This window comes from Pagrus major, chromosome 6, assembly GCF_040436345.1.
Source record: "Pagrus major chromosome 6, Pma_NU_1.0".
Lineage (NCBI taxonomy): Eukaryota > Metazoa > Chordata > Actinopteri > Spariformes > Sparidae > Pagrus > Pagrus major.
Window position 1 is genome coordinate 30,698,740 of NC_133220.1, and position 17,474 is coordinate 30,716,213.

The window sequence follows — 17,474 nt, forward strand, 5'->3', positions numbered from 1 at the left end:
ACAGTTACGAGCTGTTGTTTTTCAACCCACGAGTTCAAAAAACATGAACATGAAACTGCCTTTAGGCGCTTGAGATTAAATTCCTTTGATTCGCCACTGTAGACCGCAGAGTTCATAGACCCAATCACCCCAGGTCAAAGATGCAAACCCACACAATTGCAAACATGTCATCGTGACGTGGCGTTTCTTATTGTGGTCTGAGAAATCATGACATGGAACTTTTTCGCTTTAACCAGCAAAACAAAGAAGGACTTGGAAACATGAACCACCTCCGCGATCAGGTTTCCCATTGGGTGAAAAGCTCCGATGTGGAACAGCGACTGTGAACTGTCTATACATTTCTTTTCTCAATGGTTCAATGATTCATGTTGTTGCTTTTTGTCTAGTAATCCTTCACCTCTTGAAAAGAAAAAGGTCACTTAATAGGGTGCTTCACTCCCTCCTTAGGCTCTTCACGTCCTCCCTCCTCGTGCGTTCTCCTCATTGGAGAGATTTCGTGACTTCACCCACAATGGCTCATAAACATGACACAAGTGCAGCATTATCCTAAAGCAAAACCTGTACTCTCCCTCCCTCTCCCTTAAGCTGATAAAGGGCGAATGAATCTCAACACCAAAATCCTACACAAGATATCTTCTTCTCAAGTAACCAAATACAGCAACATCTGGCCCATTAACACGATTCCCCAGCCTTCACACACGCCCAGGCAAACACATGCACAAAAGCTCGTAAAAACAGACACTGCAGATGCATGCAAAGACACACACTTATGCACGTTCATGTGACATGTGAGCTAATCCCTCTTCGCTCATCATCCGGGGGAATCGCCGGTTCAACCTGCCCTTTGTTCAGACGAAAATCTCGAGTTGTGGCGAGCGTTCCGACACTTGATTGTGTTATTGAAGAGATTATAACCGAGGACAAACATGTCACATTTTAGTTACGGTGTTGCCAGACTGACAACCACAATATTTTGAACCACACGAAGAGCCTTGTGCCGGAGGACTTGTGGCATTTTTTGTACCGACTGCATGAATGTCAGGATAGAGTGATCAACACGGTCCAGATGTGGGAGTCTTCTTTTCTTGTAAACACTTTCCACAAACATCTCTGTGTGCAATGTGCTGGTCAAAATGCTCCGGGGCAATTTCACTGAGGTTTGACAATAAAGCCTGCGACAAACCATATTTGTCATCCTGCGGCGCGCAGTAATACACACTCGTAATCCACATAAACCTCTCCATTCAATGCAGCCATTGTGTGAGATTCTGCTTGACAACTGTTCTATAAAAGCAACCTTTGTGATGTGGAGTTTTTCAACGCATCCCTCTAGTTGACCTCGGGGGTGAGTTGGCCTTTCCACTCGAGATTCTGTTTAAAGGCGAGAGGAGGATGCTACACGGCAGCTCTGTCATAAGGGATTTGTCAGCTAGGAAGCGAACACCGGGCTCTTTTCTCACTCAGCACAGCCAAAGACAGACAGCCTCGCCTCAGGTTTATCTCGGTCTATCTGCAGCGATGCCCCACTTAACAAAGCCTTCGCCCGGGTGGTGATTGGTAGAAGTATATGTTGAAACCTTAGCTGTCTGCAGGATTTACTTCCTTGAGCCGGAATAAAAGCCCCAAAATATAGATGCTCATTCCATGTGTCACATTTGCCGCTTTCAGCCAGAGTTTAATTTTCAGAAGTCGCAGGAACATAAACATCGAGGGATTGTTTCATGCTCCCTCACTGTCGTCATCTTTATGGGGCAGACAGCAGCTGCCACATAATCCAACTTCACCATCTACAATACATCAACTTCTGTTTTTTTTCCTCCTCCGTATGAAAAACTGTATCAGAGGACACATACCTCTATTATTCTGTCGTGGATTTGAAGGCCTCCCTCCTTGTCCGCCGGACCGTTCTCCACAATCTTGGATACAAAGATCCCCTCATTCGAAGTGCTGTCACTGTCGTCCTGTGGAATAAAGTGCAGTTATTTGTCTGGAGAATCATAAAAACACAGATTGTTAAGGAGAATAGTGGTGTACATGTTGCTGACACAAATCTTTGAAGCCTTATTAAATTTTGTGCTGACATGTAAACAAGAAGTGTTAGGAGCTTTTTCATAAATCTCTCATTAAAACTATAAAAACACTGGAAACAGTGCAGACATTCACACACTTCATGTACACCTATTATGCTTCTTCATTTGTTTCCTTTCCTTCAGTGTTTTTAATAGGTTCTTGTGCATGTATAAGATCTTGAAAGTGAAAAAAGTCTGTCCTGAAAAGTCCTGAACGCCTCGCCATTAGTCCCGCCTTGAATTCCGTGACTTCATGACATCACACTATGTCACACATTTGCATAATTTATGCCTAGTGGCTAGTTTGGCACAGAAAAAATTTATTTAGCACAGCTGCTTAATGCTGGGTCAGGCGTGTGTGAGCTGACCAATCAGAGCAGACTGGGTATTCAGGAGCTAAAACTTTTCAGCTAAACGAATTTTACAACTAAGATGAAGCAATGTACAAAAAAAGTGCATAAAGTCTTGGCTTAATGCATACACACTGACTGCGACTTGTACATGTCCATGTGCGTCATCATTCCAAAATTGTTAAATAGCCATGAACTGGCAAAAGGCCAAACTTCCAGACAGCCGAACAGATCTGGAGTTAAAATGTTTAAAGACAGATACAGCTATGCCTCATTTTTAAATGAAATTATTGATATTTGGCACCAGTTTATCAATAACATATCACATGATGTAAGTATTTAGCTGTACAGATACTTTATTCCACCCTACTCCCCATGTGGCACAAGGCCAGACAGAAAGTTTAAGTATTTCACGCTGAGGGTTTGAGTTATCCCGCTCTGAAAGTTCTGCTGCCACCCCAATAAAATGGAGGTGGATTGAATTTATTTTGGGCTGCTCAAAACAAAACTGAAAAAAATTACAAGTGAATGGCATTAAATAGCTTTCCAGAAGTAATTTTCCAGAAAATCAGTTACTCAGATGAGGCAGCAATGTCAGAGGTGGATATCTCAAAATCTGGGCACATTTAACCACAATTACCTGGAGGGCTCAATACTCATAGAGGTAAATGGAAAAATATGTCTGTTTGTAATCTGGGCAAACTGACCCTTTAACCCTGCCCTTGAGTGTGGACTTAAGGGTTAGCTTTAGCTTCATACGTTTCCCTGGCCTGGAGGGGTGATCCTGGCCTGCAAAAGGAGCCTACATGTTGACATGTTGGATGGACATGAGGTCGTCTGCAACTAACACCATGGCCGTAACCCCAGAGTCAGAGCTAAAAAAAAACCTGCTGTTTACATCTCTGTTAATGCTCTCTTTAAAACCACAAGAAGCATGTTCTACAAGCCTGCTGAGCTCTGCAGCACGAGTGCAATTTAATGGGATCCTTAAAGAAACCTCTGAAGTCAGTCTAATTAATAATTTCTGGTCTGCCATCACGTACGGTGTTAAAACGGCGATGCTTTGCTGCACACTTTTTCAACAGGCTCACTACATTGCTTTACAGCCACCCTGCCTTACAACTGCCCCCGTCTTGAGAGCTGTAGACAAACTAGCGCTTCTAGAGACCACAAAACCTGGCAGCTGATTGCTCTTACCAAGCCATGCCAGGATGACAGCCACATGAAACACACGTGTCAAAGGCTACGAGGGGATATTAGCTATTTCCATTTTAATGAATAGCTTCTTATATAGACTGCTGATTTGAGGCTAGCAGGGGAAAGCAAAAGCCAAGTATTATCTGTGCTCTCTCATGGTTGAGTTTGATACATGGTTCTGTCACAGGAGCGAGAAAGGTTGCAAATCTACGAGACCGTGGGCTCGGATGGAGAACAGAGCTTTTTTATGTGTGGATCTTTTTATAGTTTCCCGCTGTAAAAAGTTTTACTGTGATAATGCATGTCGCTCCAGAAAAGTTCGTCACTGTGGCTGTGGAAAAACAGCACGGCAACAGTCGAGTACAGTCCCGATGAAACAGATACGGGCAGCACCATTTCAATAGCCCCGTGTATGGAAGATGGAGTCGTACCCGGCGTTGAGATATTTTCAACCCCTTCTCGCTCGGCATAGCGTGTGGCATCATTAATGACTTTCATGTCAGAGCCTCGAGGCAGAAAAGTGGCTGTGAAAGGTTTGGGGCTGGGATAAAAGACCCTTTCCTCTCCTCTGTGTTTACCTCACCACCAAAATCCCCTCAATTAGAGACAAAACAACTGCGGTCAAAGCCATAATCCCAGATTTAACTCCCATAAAAGTAATTATAGTTTTTTTAATCTGTAATGCCAAATCCGCTAAACCAGACCAATATATAAACACAATAAAACTTGATAGATGCGGTCCATCTATCCGCAGACTAAAAAACACATGCATGACTGTCTAAGCTGTGTCAGTCAGTACAGAGAAAGCTTGTGGTGCTTCAAGTATGTGCTATTCATTCCTGGGTTGCCATTTGACACTTGGCTGATCACCGGGGGAGATGAAACCCTCCGAGACGCTCGGCTTTCAACCTACCGCGCATGGCCTTCCTCCTATGATGTTAAAACCCAGAGATCCGCCCTCACGAAGAAGGACAACCGTCATGCTTTTAGTCTCGCCTTCCTACAGACAGACAGACAGGAGAGAGACGTGAACACAGAGATGGCAGGAGGTTATACATAATAATCCATTACTGACTCCAGGTGAGCGACAGAATGATTAAACCGGGTGCTTAAAGGGGGAAGAACAGAAGAGAAACAAACACCAAAAGATTATCTAGTTTATTAGCAGAAAACAGGGGGGCTCAAGCACATAAAAGTAAAAATAGACGAAGGTGTAGCGGTAAGAGAACGTTTAAAACACCCTCCTCTACACGTTAAGGGGCGAACAGTCTGGCTCAACGGCACCTCTGAATTCATATCCCCTCAGGGATGAGGAGGAACATTTAATTGACGTAGTTTGAAACATTGCAAATGTCAAACTGTAAAAGCTAAATTTAAAACTAACACAGTGTCTTACAAGGTGTGGGGAAATTAAAGTTTTAACACACAGCTGTTGAGGTCACCAAATATACCGGCAACTGTTGCTGGCATACTCGACTCAGCCGTAACGTTAGCTAACTGATGCCAATTCTGTGAACTAGCCCAACAGAAAAAGAGGTTTACTTGTTGCTGTTCTCTAATCAACAAGCTCCCTATCTGCCTGTTTCTAACGTTTAGCAAAAAACAGTTTTGTCGAAAGATTAAATCACTCACCGCCTCACCACTCGTCTCTTTCTACATAAACGTTCTAAGTTATCGCCTCGCTCAGAGATGAGACAGGTAGCTAACGGATAACGTTAGCTCGGCAGTTGTAGAGTGTAATGACAGAAAGCTGGTGAACGGAGTTGTTAAAAACGTTATCATTAAACTTCCAAGTACGTCATATGTATATTTTATCATACAAAAAGCTCTGAATCTTGACCTCCAGGACTCAAGGCTGTCAAGCAGCTCGCTCTGTTAGCCTGTGAAGCTAACGTTAGCTTAAGCAGCCACAGTGCTCAGCTGTCAACGGGATCATTAGGGGTCGTTAGTCAGATATCAAAACATTGTCGGGCTCGACTTACCGTGAGTTGGTCATTATTACCACAGTAGTGTAATTAATATAGTGAACACCACCGCTTACAGTCATAATTAGACTACTTAGATCATGTATACCACTACTGCGGGCCAGTACCTTCAGAAATATGAGCCAAACTGTCCAGTTATTCTATTCAAACAAACCAAGTTTACTTAAAGTTTTCTCCAGCTGACTGGCTTGAAGAAACTTATCTCAACATCAAGAAATGTAATTATTTAATTAATGTAGAGACAAGATAAGTTTGTGGTTATACTTGGTACAAGTCATCATGTTTAGAACTAGACCGTTATTTATATTAAGAAAGAAAAGCAACCAAATATATAAATATATACATTTTTTTATTGTTCAGCCTTAACCTTGACCATTCTCCAGGGCTCAGCCAGCACAAACTGTTGTCCTATGTAAATGAATACACCAGAGGACCTCTTACTCAGTGGCAACACGACATGAAGACCTCTGGGAAACTCGCAGAGTCAGCTCTTAATCTGTTTTTTCAAAGCGGGCCTCAGAGGGGAGTTATGAGGTAACATAATTTCAGCTGCCACTCCAGCATGCTGTGCCACAGAGAGACTAAATATAAAGCAGATATTATTGGCATGTACAGTGTCCTGACTGCCATATAGGCTAAAAAGACCATCGTGTGCATGTCAGGCCGTTCAGGAATGCGTGCTCCTGCAACATGTCACGGCAGCATTAGCGACACATGCTTCCGAATTATAGTGACTACAGCCGTTACTGTCAACAAGACGACAGTTGGCCATTAACTGCAAACTGAGTCAAAGTCGACTGAGGAGTTGGAAAAAAAAGCAAAAGAGTAACAAGCTATTTGAGCCACTTAAGTTAAACTGAATCCACCACAAGCCCCAAAACAAATTGGATGCATTTTAAAGGTGTTTTTTACATTTTTGTCTGCAGGAGCCATTAAAGTGAACGCACAGTAATTAAGGAGCGTTTTTTTCCACATCTGCGAACACTCTAGCGATGCTCTAATCCTGAAGAAATGAAGTGGATCTCTTCAGGAGGTTGTGTACTCACTTAAGCATTACCTACGCCGTGATTATAAAAAAAACCAAAAACAACTCGCCACTAAAAATGCAAAACGTGATCACGCTGACATCATCTGGGGTGAAACACATGGAAGCTATGTCAAGTAAACAAACGTTTAACGTTCAGTTTCATGGAAAAAGAAGAACAGCTGGCCAGCTGAGGAAAGAAAGTAAACTGACAGTGAAACTTTAGTCTGCTGCTCGCTGGTGACTTGGCACACTCACGGCGAGCCTTCACCTCAGCACCAGTCACACTTTCCGAGTCTGTCCTCAATCAAAATGCTTCCCCTCTGACTGCCTCTCATAGTGTATCTAATTATACTGTTGGTACTGCGATGCAGAATGAAAAAGGAAAATACAGATTGACAATATAATGTCATGTGATCAAGAGGAAGAAACTCAGTGACCTGGTCTAGTGAGGAAGACGCCGTATGATAGATTTTTAACTCAGTGAGATAATTAATGTTTAAATAGGAAGCAGGCAATCGATCTCATCCTTTGGAGGGTTAATTTTCTACTAAAAAAAACACATTTCCAGTGACTTCTGGATGGCTTTTTACTAATGTGATCTCTGTCATATTCAACCGACACCCACGGGTGCGAGATAACTAATGGAGCCACATTATTCTGCTAAACTGTCTCACAGATTCACGCTTTTAAAATTAGACCACTATTAACCTTATCAGATTAAGCCCATGATTACAAAGATCAAATTCAATGGAAGCTCAATCTGTTTCACATCTCGTGATTTTCATAGACTCTCTTTATCGCATCAAGTAGCACTAACACTGTCATCCAGAGCAGCTGAAGAGGAGCTCGGTTCAAAGCCGAGATCTGAGGCTTGAACGGAAAGTGTGACAGCGATCCTAGCAGCGCTGAAGTGAACCAGAGCGAGATCTGAGCTTTTTGTTTTTGCTTTGTTTTATAGCTCTTGCTGGCTCACTGAAGAAGTTTAAATAGTGTTGGGACTATTATTGGAAACTCCAGTCACTTATTCCATAAAGCCAGGTCACCCTGATCTCCCTCACAGTGGCTGCCTGGATATTAAAAGGAGACATTAAAATCCTCCATCTGGCTCAGGAAGCCTCAGCTTAGGAGCGACAGAGCCACAAAAACAAACTGAAGTAGGTTACTCGTCAGGATGAACCCCCATACTCCCTAGGAACAAATCTGCATTAGACCCTTCTCACATTGTGAAACACGGCTAGTAACGGATGCACTCCATTTAGCTGTTCCGGGACCGTGACGTTGAGAATGCTGGTTCTCTTGCATGGCTTCAAAGCAACAGAGCCATCATAAATGTCATTACCTGGGCCTGTTCTGAAATATCCCCCGTGAGAACGCTTTAATAGGCAATAAATTTAATCAAATCTGACGACAATGCATCACTGACATCACGAAAAGGAAGCAAAGCTCTGAGAGTTTCATGGCTAATCCCACTTGTGATGCTCTGTTTCATAACGCCGTGTGTATTGAGGTTCTCCCAGCAAACAATCCTATTCACTGCTTGACTGGACCCAATGAAAGAGCCTTTATGGAAAAACAGCTTTCCAGCTAACCACATTATCCAGAAAATGGTGTTTCTTCTCCTCCCGACCTGCTCTCTCTCCTACGTCGGCGATTACTGCAACAATTCCTGTTTCTTTTATGTACATTCAAGGTGTTTCAGATCAAAGGACGTCGTTCCTTCTGTTCCCATTAGTTATGCTGAGAATAAAACACTGAACGTAAACTGTATCTCAGCGGTAGGGCTGAAATGCCACTGTGAAATGAACTATGATAACCAGCTGTGCTACAGTCCCAGGAAGCTTCTGTATACCAGCATGAGCGATTTCACCATTTCCCCGCATCGGTGGTTTGGGTGGGTAATTCACCAGTCTACTGGAACATATTTTGCTGGGAACTGAGCCCAACGACGAACAAATGAAACCACCAAGAGAAAACGAGCAAAAGAATGAGAGATGAGTGAAGTCTTTGAAAGATGTCAGTTAAAGAAGCTGTGCAGTTGTGTGAGAAATCACATGGGCTGTTCAAGGCGGGAATGTTGTGCCGTTATTCCGTCGCGCCGTTGTGTATCAAAGGTACGAAGACGAAATGGGGGATCATTATTGTTCCCCTGCAGAGGTAGTCACACAACCAGGGGATTTACAAAGCAGCTAGCCTCAGCAGCTAACTCAGAGAAGAACAGCGACAGTAAATGTCTGCAAATACAGTGCTCAAATATCAATGTTTTTTTTGTGGGTTTTCAGTTAAATGTCTGACACAAGCTTAAGATATTTTTATATTTTGTTCTGTGACATGAAATACGTCAGTGAATACAAAACAGGCGAGTGCTAACAAGTGGCTAAATGAGACAACAGAGGTTGTCACTAGTTCGTCTTTACAGGCAAAAAACCCATAGTTTAGTTAGAAACTATGCTAACTCTACTTTACAACTTGTGATTTATCAGTTTATAGCTAAGTGTGTAAAGTACAGTGTAGTAAGAAGCTTAGTGGCAGTGACGATGAAGTCGTACGGCCGCGATGTAGTTCGTTAGCCTAACGTTAGCTCTTCTGGCGATGGCATTTATGCTTTAAAAATCATAAAAGTGGTCTTCATTGGTGAAGATTATCTTGCTGAATAACGTGTTTAAGTATGTTTAGTAAACCTGTGTTTGCCACAGGGCTTATTTTCTACAATAATCCAAAGGAACAAGCCCACAGGCTTTTTGTCGAGGGAACCATGGTGATGCTAACTTCCGGGTCAGCCCGCAAAAATACATCATCCCTGCAGCACTCGAGGTCCAGGAGCTCATTTTACCCTCTGAGCAGAAGGTTTGAGATCAACTGCCATATCACAGATACAGTAAATGCTTGTTATTGCCACAATATGCTATTGTTTAGACTCTAAACAATAGCATAACGTGGCAATATGCAAGTTTTACGTACACCTTGGACGGCGCTCTCCAAGGTGTACGTAAAATGCCACATTAGCCACCGACGCTGTTCTTCACGCCTCTTTCGCCTGCTGAACGGTGGTGTGCTATTCAAAATCACACAGTAAGGAGACATCATGCCGCCATAGTTTTGTCCTGTGTGAAACAACAACAGGGTCTCAGTTGATGCAGTGTTGCTAGAAAAGCCTTGTGTAAGAACCTTCAGTGACAAAATTAGGGCGTTAAGAGATGTAAAATTAAATGAGGGAAATCCAATAGAGTTCCCATTCATCATCATTTTATATAACAGCGTCAGCAGTTTGTTCCCAATCTGTTCACATTAGAAACTCCTCCTCCTGTTCCTGGACAAATTTTATAACTAAGCCTGATTACGCTAACCACTCCCCTCGGCTGATCACAGCCACCGTTCACTAATTCGATTCATTAACTGACTTATGAACTCCTGCATCCTTTATGATGTTGATAATTGGTCATTACAGGAGGCATTAGGTTTTTAAATCTGAGCCATAAAACATTGTTTCACCAGGCCTTTGTGGTCTTTTCTCTCAACAGGAGCCGGCGTTTGCTCACAGATTCAACAGAGAAAACATTATTAAGCGGTGACCAGTACATATATCACTGTAGGTGGAAGAGAATTAAAGTCTCATTATCATTGCATCCACAAAACAATGGGAATTGAAAGGCCTCCCAGCCCCTCTGATGTCTCCTACTGATATCACACAACACTCACAACTTGGATGCCAGCGACCCTGCTACATCCATGATTCTAATTTGTTATGATCGTCCCAGGCAAAGGGCGAACATCCGATGACAGAGAGCCCCAAACAAGCATGCTGCGAGGAGGCAATATAACTGGAACCTGGCTCTTGTTGTGTACAGAAGTGCAGTAAATATTTGGCCCTCCCCCCCCCCCATTGACTGCCAGCTGGCCAGAGGCACAGCTGACATCCATGTCTCAAAGCAGACAGCGAAGAAACAAAGTTCTGAGCTACAGAAGACTCCTGAAAAGTTGGTTCAGGGGAAGAAAATCCTCAAAAGTAGTCTGACTCGTATGTTCATCTGGGATGTTGTTATAACAATCTGTCTAAACAACATGGAGGTCCTTTAAACTGGGATAGCAAGTCCATGAATGCAAGCAAACACGTTGAGAAATGAGTTTTACAGCATTGTCTTTTCTAAATGTGTCTCTAGGCCAACTTCATGGCCTAGAGACACATTTAGGAAGACAATCTATCAGAATCAACTTTTGGGAATCAGTCACAAACATTGTTATTCTATATACTGGAGGTTTTCTTTTGACTTCCATGTATTTTACACTAATGGAATACAGGTTTTCCCTCAGTAGCAGGGTGGATAAGAGAGGAAAAAGTTGCCTGCGCGCTCTGAAAGTACAAACTGAGTCGCTCACCTGGCAGGAGAAAGCCACGGTCTTGGTGAGGGAGTCGATCCTCTCGCTGTACTCGGTGAATTTCTTCTGATATTTCAGAGCTGTCATCTGCAGCTCGCTGTGCACGGCGGAAAGTTGCGCCAGGAGTGACTTCTCCCTCTTGTTGGCTTTAATAGTCTGCTTCTTGAACTCTCTATCCAGGCTGATGATTTTGCAGTGCAGCGCGCTGTTGTGCGCCTTCAGGGCTCGCAGGCAGCAGTGGCTGTTTAATCTCTGCTCTTTATGGGTGAGCATCAGCCCGCAGCCGCTCTCGCATATCCCCACCGGTCTGTAGTCGCACGTCTCCCGCATGTGAGCATCCATGTCCCTCAGGTTGAGCACCTCGCTGCATCCTTTATTCCTGCACTTCGCCGGGGAGTACTCGCACATCTCGGCGTGCTCGGCCAGATGCTGCAGCTTCACCACGGCATCGCAGCCCCTCGCGTGGTTGTCACATTTGATCTCCAGCTTCAGGATGAGGTTTTTCAGCGGCAGGACGTGGTTGAGCTCTTTGGCGGAGATCCGCTGACATTTGACGGGGCAGCTGCTCTGCTGGACGACCCAGGGCAGCACGCAGCCGGAGCAGAAGACGTGACCGCACGGGGTAGTGAGCGGGTCCTCCAGGACTTTATTGCACAAGTTGCATTTGAAATCCGGGTCCACGGTCCCCTTGAAGCGGTCCAGCTCGAATCCCATGGTTTTCAAAAAAGTCCAAATCCAAACTTGCTGGCTCCCCACCCCCGCAGATCTGAGTCGGAGCAGTGGGGCGTTTTTAGCTGGTCATTGGTGGAGCGCTCACAGACCGACTACGAGCTCTCCTCACTGTCTAAACTCTACTAATTGACCGAGACTTTTGGTGCGTTCAGGTGCGGCTCGTAGCATTTACTTTTAAAAAGTTGGAAAAAGTTTGTCGAGGTAAAACAAACATTACGTAAGTTACGTTTCCAAGTAGGAAAAAGTTTGTTATGCAACTGCGACATGAAAAAGACAAAAATCTGGGTTAAGGCTGACTGTAAAAAGTGTAAAGTCAGAACCTTAAGAAATGAAAAACTGAAGCTAAAGTAGCAGTCTATTCTGCAAAATGACAAAAAACACATTTCTCTGACTACTACCGCTCTCTGACAATACATACACCTTCATGGTCTTTCTTATTAAAACATCAAATTTACGCTGTTCTTGTGACGAAAACGCGTAAGTGCAATAATTCTGATCCTGTCCTGAACGCAGCATTTCAAGGGACGAATTTGTGGAGGAACTCTTTACTGTAACACCCCTAGTAGCTGCGCACGTGAAAGAGAGATTTAGGCATAAAAACGTTTCTGCTGCCACAATATACAAGTTTTCTACACACTACGAGTAGCTAACCTCATCCATGTACTTGTAACACCTGACCCCACCATGGTTGTCTTTTACTGGTGCACAATAGGAGCAGAATTTTTTGAGACTCATGTGAGACATTAGCCTGTAAACTTGACCTTGTTATTATGTGTACATTTGCAGCCTTTGCTGTATAGGGGTTTGACAGTGCAGATCAAGTCTGTCATGGAGGCCTATAGCTGCTCCCCACCTGAATATCCCTGAATTGATGAGCTGCCAAATTCCACTTCATATTTGTTCGACAAGGTGACATGACAGTTAGATATTTACAGCGCTGTGGGTGAGCGTTCAGGCATGCACAACACTTGTGAAAACAAGCAACTTTGAGAAGACCCCACCAGTACAACCACAAGCGAGACTTTCAAGTTAGAACACACTTTGAGTGTGGAGGAGATCAGGTAAAAGTTGGGGGAAATCACAATGTGCGGTATGAGAATGAATATCTGAGGCACCAACATGGGATTCGTGTTTGAACACACCTCTCACCGCACGCCTTCTGTAAAGAGAGCATGGTATTACACTGTTTTACTACTTTGACACTTCGATTTGAGTGCATTTTCAGTCCCAGCGGGAGGTCCTATAGTTCTGAATGTATTTGAATTGTAAATGAAACTCCAGCGGGTATAGTGGGTGTGTTCTGCGAGGGAAAAGAATAGCTTCTGCTGCTCAGGCAGAAACACACAGCCTGCGTTGGTTCTGACCCTGCCTTGATTGGATACCCATTCCTACCGGTTGCCTCCTCTTTCGGAAATCCAGTTTTATGCAATGCCATGCTCAATAAAACCTTTCCATATGTGCATTATCCAGAACTAAAAACAAGGGCTTATCAAAGACTTAATGGACAAAGTGTGACAGAGAGAGTCTGAGCTCGCGGGTAATCCTACACTGATGTTATGGGTTGTCTTAGATGGGGTGGAAGAAAAACTCCCTGTGCAGTCACGTCAAAGGTCTTTGTTCTGTGTATATACAGCCTGTTTCATACTCACTGTGTGATTACATATTTTTTAGCGGGTACTCTTTAGGTCATGACTTGTTTTTTTAAAAAAAAAGGCTTTACGGACATAAGAAATGTTTAAACAGATGTGAGGAAAAATATTGGATGAAAAATGAAAGAGAGATCTGGAGTTGTACTATAACACCTGTTTCTTCGGTCAGTTTTCACAAAGTAATTGGAATTTTTTTTCATGCCGATGCACATCAGCTCTACATGGCCATATATAATTTCACAGTTCAGAGCTTGAGGTTGCTATCAAATCTTACACTTTCGATCAGGGGTGCTAGAATATTGTGTTCAGCTCTGCAGAATCAAACCAACAACCTGGCAGCTACAACCAGCCTCTCGACCTCAGGGCCAGCCGGCCGCCTGTGATTTATCATTTCAGCCGAGGAACAAACAACCTGCCTGTCTGCGTATGGCTGTTTACTGCAAGAGTCAGTTGTTTGTTCTGCCTCAGTCGGAGAAATGTTTGCTCTCGAAATGGAGTGAGAATAAATAAGCAGTTGTTTTTATAGACTCTGTCAGAGTCGGAGCGAGCATGAAGCTAAAAAAGAGAGTTTCTGGATTTTAATGGTACGGTGTGTTAAAGGAACTGGTATGCTATATCTACCATACTGGTCTGTTTAGGAATGTGTTCCATGTAGCCGGGTGAAGTGGCAGCAGAGGGGGCTCAGACGAGTCCATGTTGGGTCCAGCCCAAAAGACAGACGACGTCCCAGTGGAGATAAGAGTTAATCCCAGTCCTCCAACCTAAACTGTGAGTGAAGGATCAGGACAGACTGGACTTAAATGGTCCCACCAGACCTGCAGGTCAAAATAGCATTGGAAGATAATTTCTATGCAGGAATCCAAGCTTCAGTTGTTTGGCTGTAAGGCACCAGCTGATTTAGATTTAAAAGAATAGTTTGGCATTATATGCTCATTCACTTTTTTGGAGTCTTATTGTTGGTTTTTGTAGCAATTAAACAAACAAAACACAAGTTATTAATTAGGGAGCTTCTGTTACCTCTGGACAGAGCCAGGCTAACTGTTTTCCCCTGCTTCAAGACTTTATGCTAAGCTAAGCTAATAGCCCGTTGGCCATAATTTGGAATTTAGCGTACAAACATCAGAGTGGTATCAATCTTCTTATCTCGATGAGTATGTCATTTCTGACATGAGGGGTCGCTCAATCAAAACAAAACAAAAGATGTGAGTTGCGTGGGATCATGGGAGTTGTTGTCGTCTTTGCTAAACAACCATCATTGATAATGACAATCTATCTTCTCTCATGGAAGTTATAATGACATGCGACCAAAGGAAAGGCTGTTACCTTGAACGCAATTACGGAAAAACAATGGGGACAATGTAAGAACGTCAACAACATATATCACAAAGGTTAGTTGTTTTTAGACATTTTAATGCAGAGAAGTTACACATTATATCTTTAAGAGAAAGTCAGTAAAAACCTGCTTTTTCGTTGTTTTTGTAAACCAGATATGTGTCAAATACTCCGAGCGGAGAAGTGTTCAAAGTAATGCACGCTTTGAGTGACATGAACAGAGTGTTCCTGGGTTTCATTGTTGAACCCTCTTACTTGAAGCCTTTGTTGTACGGCAACACAGAGATCTGGGTTTCAGCGTGTGTGATGAGGGTGTTCTGTGTATGGCTTTGGAGTTGGGCCATTTAGTAATCATCACCACTCTTCTTTAGATATGTCAAAGACATGAGGGCCATGTGGGAGACTGCAAAGATGAGTTATTGCTCTTCGGGATGTCTTTTCATGTTGTGCTGAAACATGATGTACTTACAAAAGGAATACACTATCCATCTCGCTGTGGTTTCCCATGTGCCTCAAAGTCCCACGGGAGTCAGTAATATTGTCAAAACTGAGTCTACCCCCCCAAATGATTTATACACCAATACTATGGTTTGTTTTTCTTACAAACATCAGTGACTTATTGTGCCTTTCACAAGGGGAATTGGAGTTTTGTGGCTCCAGCGCCTTGAGTGAATGAGTAACTTTAAAGGCTGTCTGGAATGGTCTGGGGGCGACCTTATGGTCAGGTTGGGCTTGTGTCTGGGAACCAGCGAGGCTGTATTGGCCTTTGCTAGCACGCTACAGACAGATGGTATGAACCAAATAACCGCTCTGGCCCTGTCGGTCTGTTATGACAGAGAGCAGCAGCTCAACCGTCACAACATCCTAACAGGCATAAACATGTGAATGTGCGATCAGTAATGATTGCACAACACAGGTGTCGGCAGCAGTGTTGTTAATATGCACTCTTAATAGTATAGCTCTGACACTCCCAATTGATTTTTAACATGTTGTGCCAGTCTCACTAAACACAACTGATGATTGAGTGCAGAAAAACAAACAGATCCGCAGCAGAGATAGTGATGTGCAAAATATTTGCTGTTGCTATAACGATCCTTATCACAGGCTGCTATGTGTATGTGAAGAAAATCCAATAAATATTTTCCTTCTCTTCTCAGAGCAGGCTGTTCTGAGTTCTCCCAGGGAGGTTAGGAACAGGATGTGGGTCAGTGGAACCCAGATTTACCCAAAAGCGAAAGTGCACAAGGAGAGAAAATCCCCATTTGATATGAACTAAGTCAAAGTCTCAGAACAGAATCTGACCTAAATCTGCACTCACATACAGTAGCTAATTAAATTTTCATGGCAGAGACTCTGCATTTGCCCTCTTTGGCTGAACTGCCCTTTTGGACCGAAGCAAAATAATAATTATCGTTATTACAAGTTTTATTGGTGTTGCCACTACTGTTTCTGCTGCTGCTATTATTATAATAATTATTGTGTGTCGGCTTGCCCTCTGCACCTTTCTCTCTTGTTCTGCGCATGAATGAACATGCTAAAGCTTTATCATTACCTAGGTTTCTATTTTGTTAGCAGTTGTGGTTTGTTATGGTTGGTTTGCGTGTTTGCCTGAGACTATGACGAATCAGCACTTATTAGCAAACTGATGTAACTGCCTTCCAAGAGCCTTTTTCCCAGGATAGAAAAAAAACAACCCAAAAAAAGAGAGAAAAACAAAGTGAAAAGAGAGAGTCAAAGCAGTAAGTCCCCAGGAGCCACTGTGACATCATATGTGCAAAAATCATTGACGTTATTATTATTTTTGTAATGTGTATAATGATTTGTGAAAATTATATTTAAAGCGGATGTCTTTTCAAATTCCTCCTCCTAGGGTTTCACTGCTGTTGGCCCCACTGTCACAAAGACAGCATTAGCAGCATGGCTACCGCTAATGTCCTGAATACTGTCCGAAGCAAAAAACAACCGTAAGAATCCCAATTTGACCTAGAAAACACATAATTGTGTTACTAAGAAGGCTGGTTTTGTTAACTGATCAAGTAGAAAGAATGCCAGTTTTGAACCGTCTCAAGTCCGGTTGGTAAGAGGACACATATCAGCGAGGGAACAGACTTTGACACAACACCGGTGCTCTCCATTGAGTGAATGCCCGACCGTTCACTCTTGTTTTACCTCGGTTTCTATCACCATCACCTCTTCACATTCTTTGCCTCCTCCTTCAACGGGGTTCCCCACAGTTATTCCAGTTGCTCCAACGTAACCTGGAAATAGCAACCAGGGAAAACAATGCAGCTTCCTGTTTTGGTTGCGCAATGGCAGATGCACTTCAGGAAAAATCAAGCCCGTTGGCAGGCTGCATAGCACAGTGAAAGTAAAGTTTACAGGGAACCAGTCTATAGGCAGATGGTGTCATTTTTCCATTTACTCCAGAATTATAAAGTAAGGCAAAAAGCTTTCTATTGCCAGTTTAAGGACTGTCTCCCTGCATTAGCATTAGTTATCTAGTTGCTTAACACAAACGCAAATTGTTGACTGCTACCTAATGTAGCTTCATAAATGAAACTGCATTAGCAGAAGGATGCAAAGAAAGTAAGAGATGTTAAAGAAAGCTCCTTTTACAAAACAGCAGGTGACTCATTGTGTCTGCAGTATCCAGACTTCTTTTAATACCAGTTTTTACTCATTTGATCTCCATAAGTATGGCTGTCTCTGCGTCTCTTCTTAAAGCTGGATATAAAGCTTATAAAGCATTTACATATGGC

The 17,474-nt window shown here is 43.1% G+C and overlaps 1 protein-coding gene across 2 annotated transcripts in view; it reads right to left on the reverse strand.

The window, feature by feature from the left end:
* pdzrn3b (PDZ domain containing RING finger 3b) overlaps positions 1–11,790 on the reverse strand; it is a 105,610-nt gene extending 93,820 nt beyond the window's left edge. The window contains exons 1-3 of one of the 2 annotated variants that reach the window (XM_073467428.1): positions 11,003–11,790; positions 4,530–4,616; positions 1,854–1,961 (exon numbers count right to left, since the gene is read on the reverse strand). In XM_073467428.1, the coding sequence (XP_073323529.1) occupies positions 1,854–1,961; positions 4,530–4,616; positions 11,003–11,716 (909 nt within the window). In that variant the 5' untranslated portion in view covers positions 11,717–11,790. The remainder of the gene's footprint in view (positions 1–1,853; positions 1,962–4,529; positions 4,617–11,002) is intronic. The other variant, XM_073467429.1, reaches the window with a different exon arrangement.
* Positions 11,791–17,474: the final 5,684 nt, after the last annotated feature.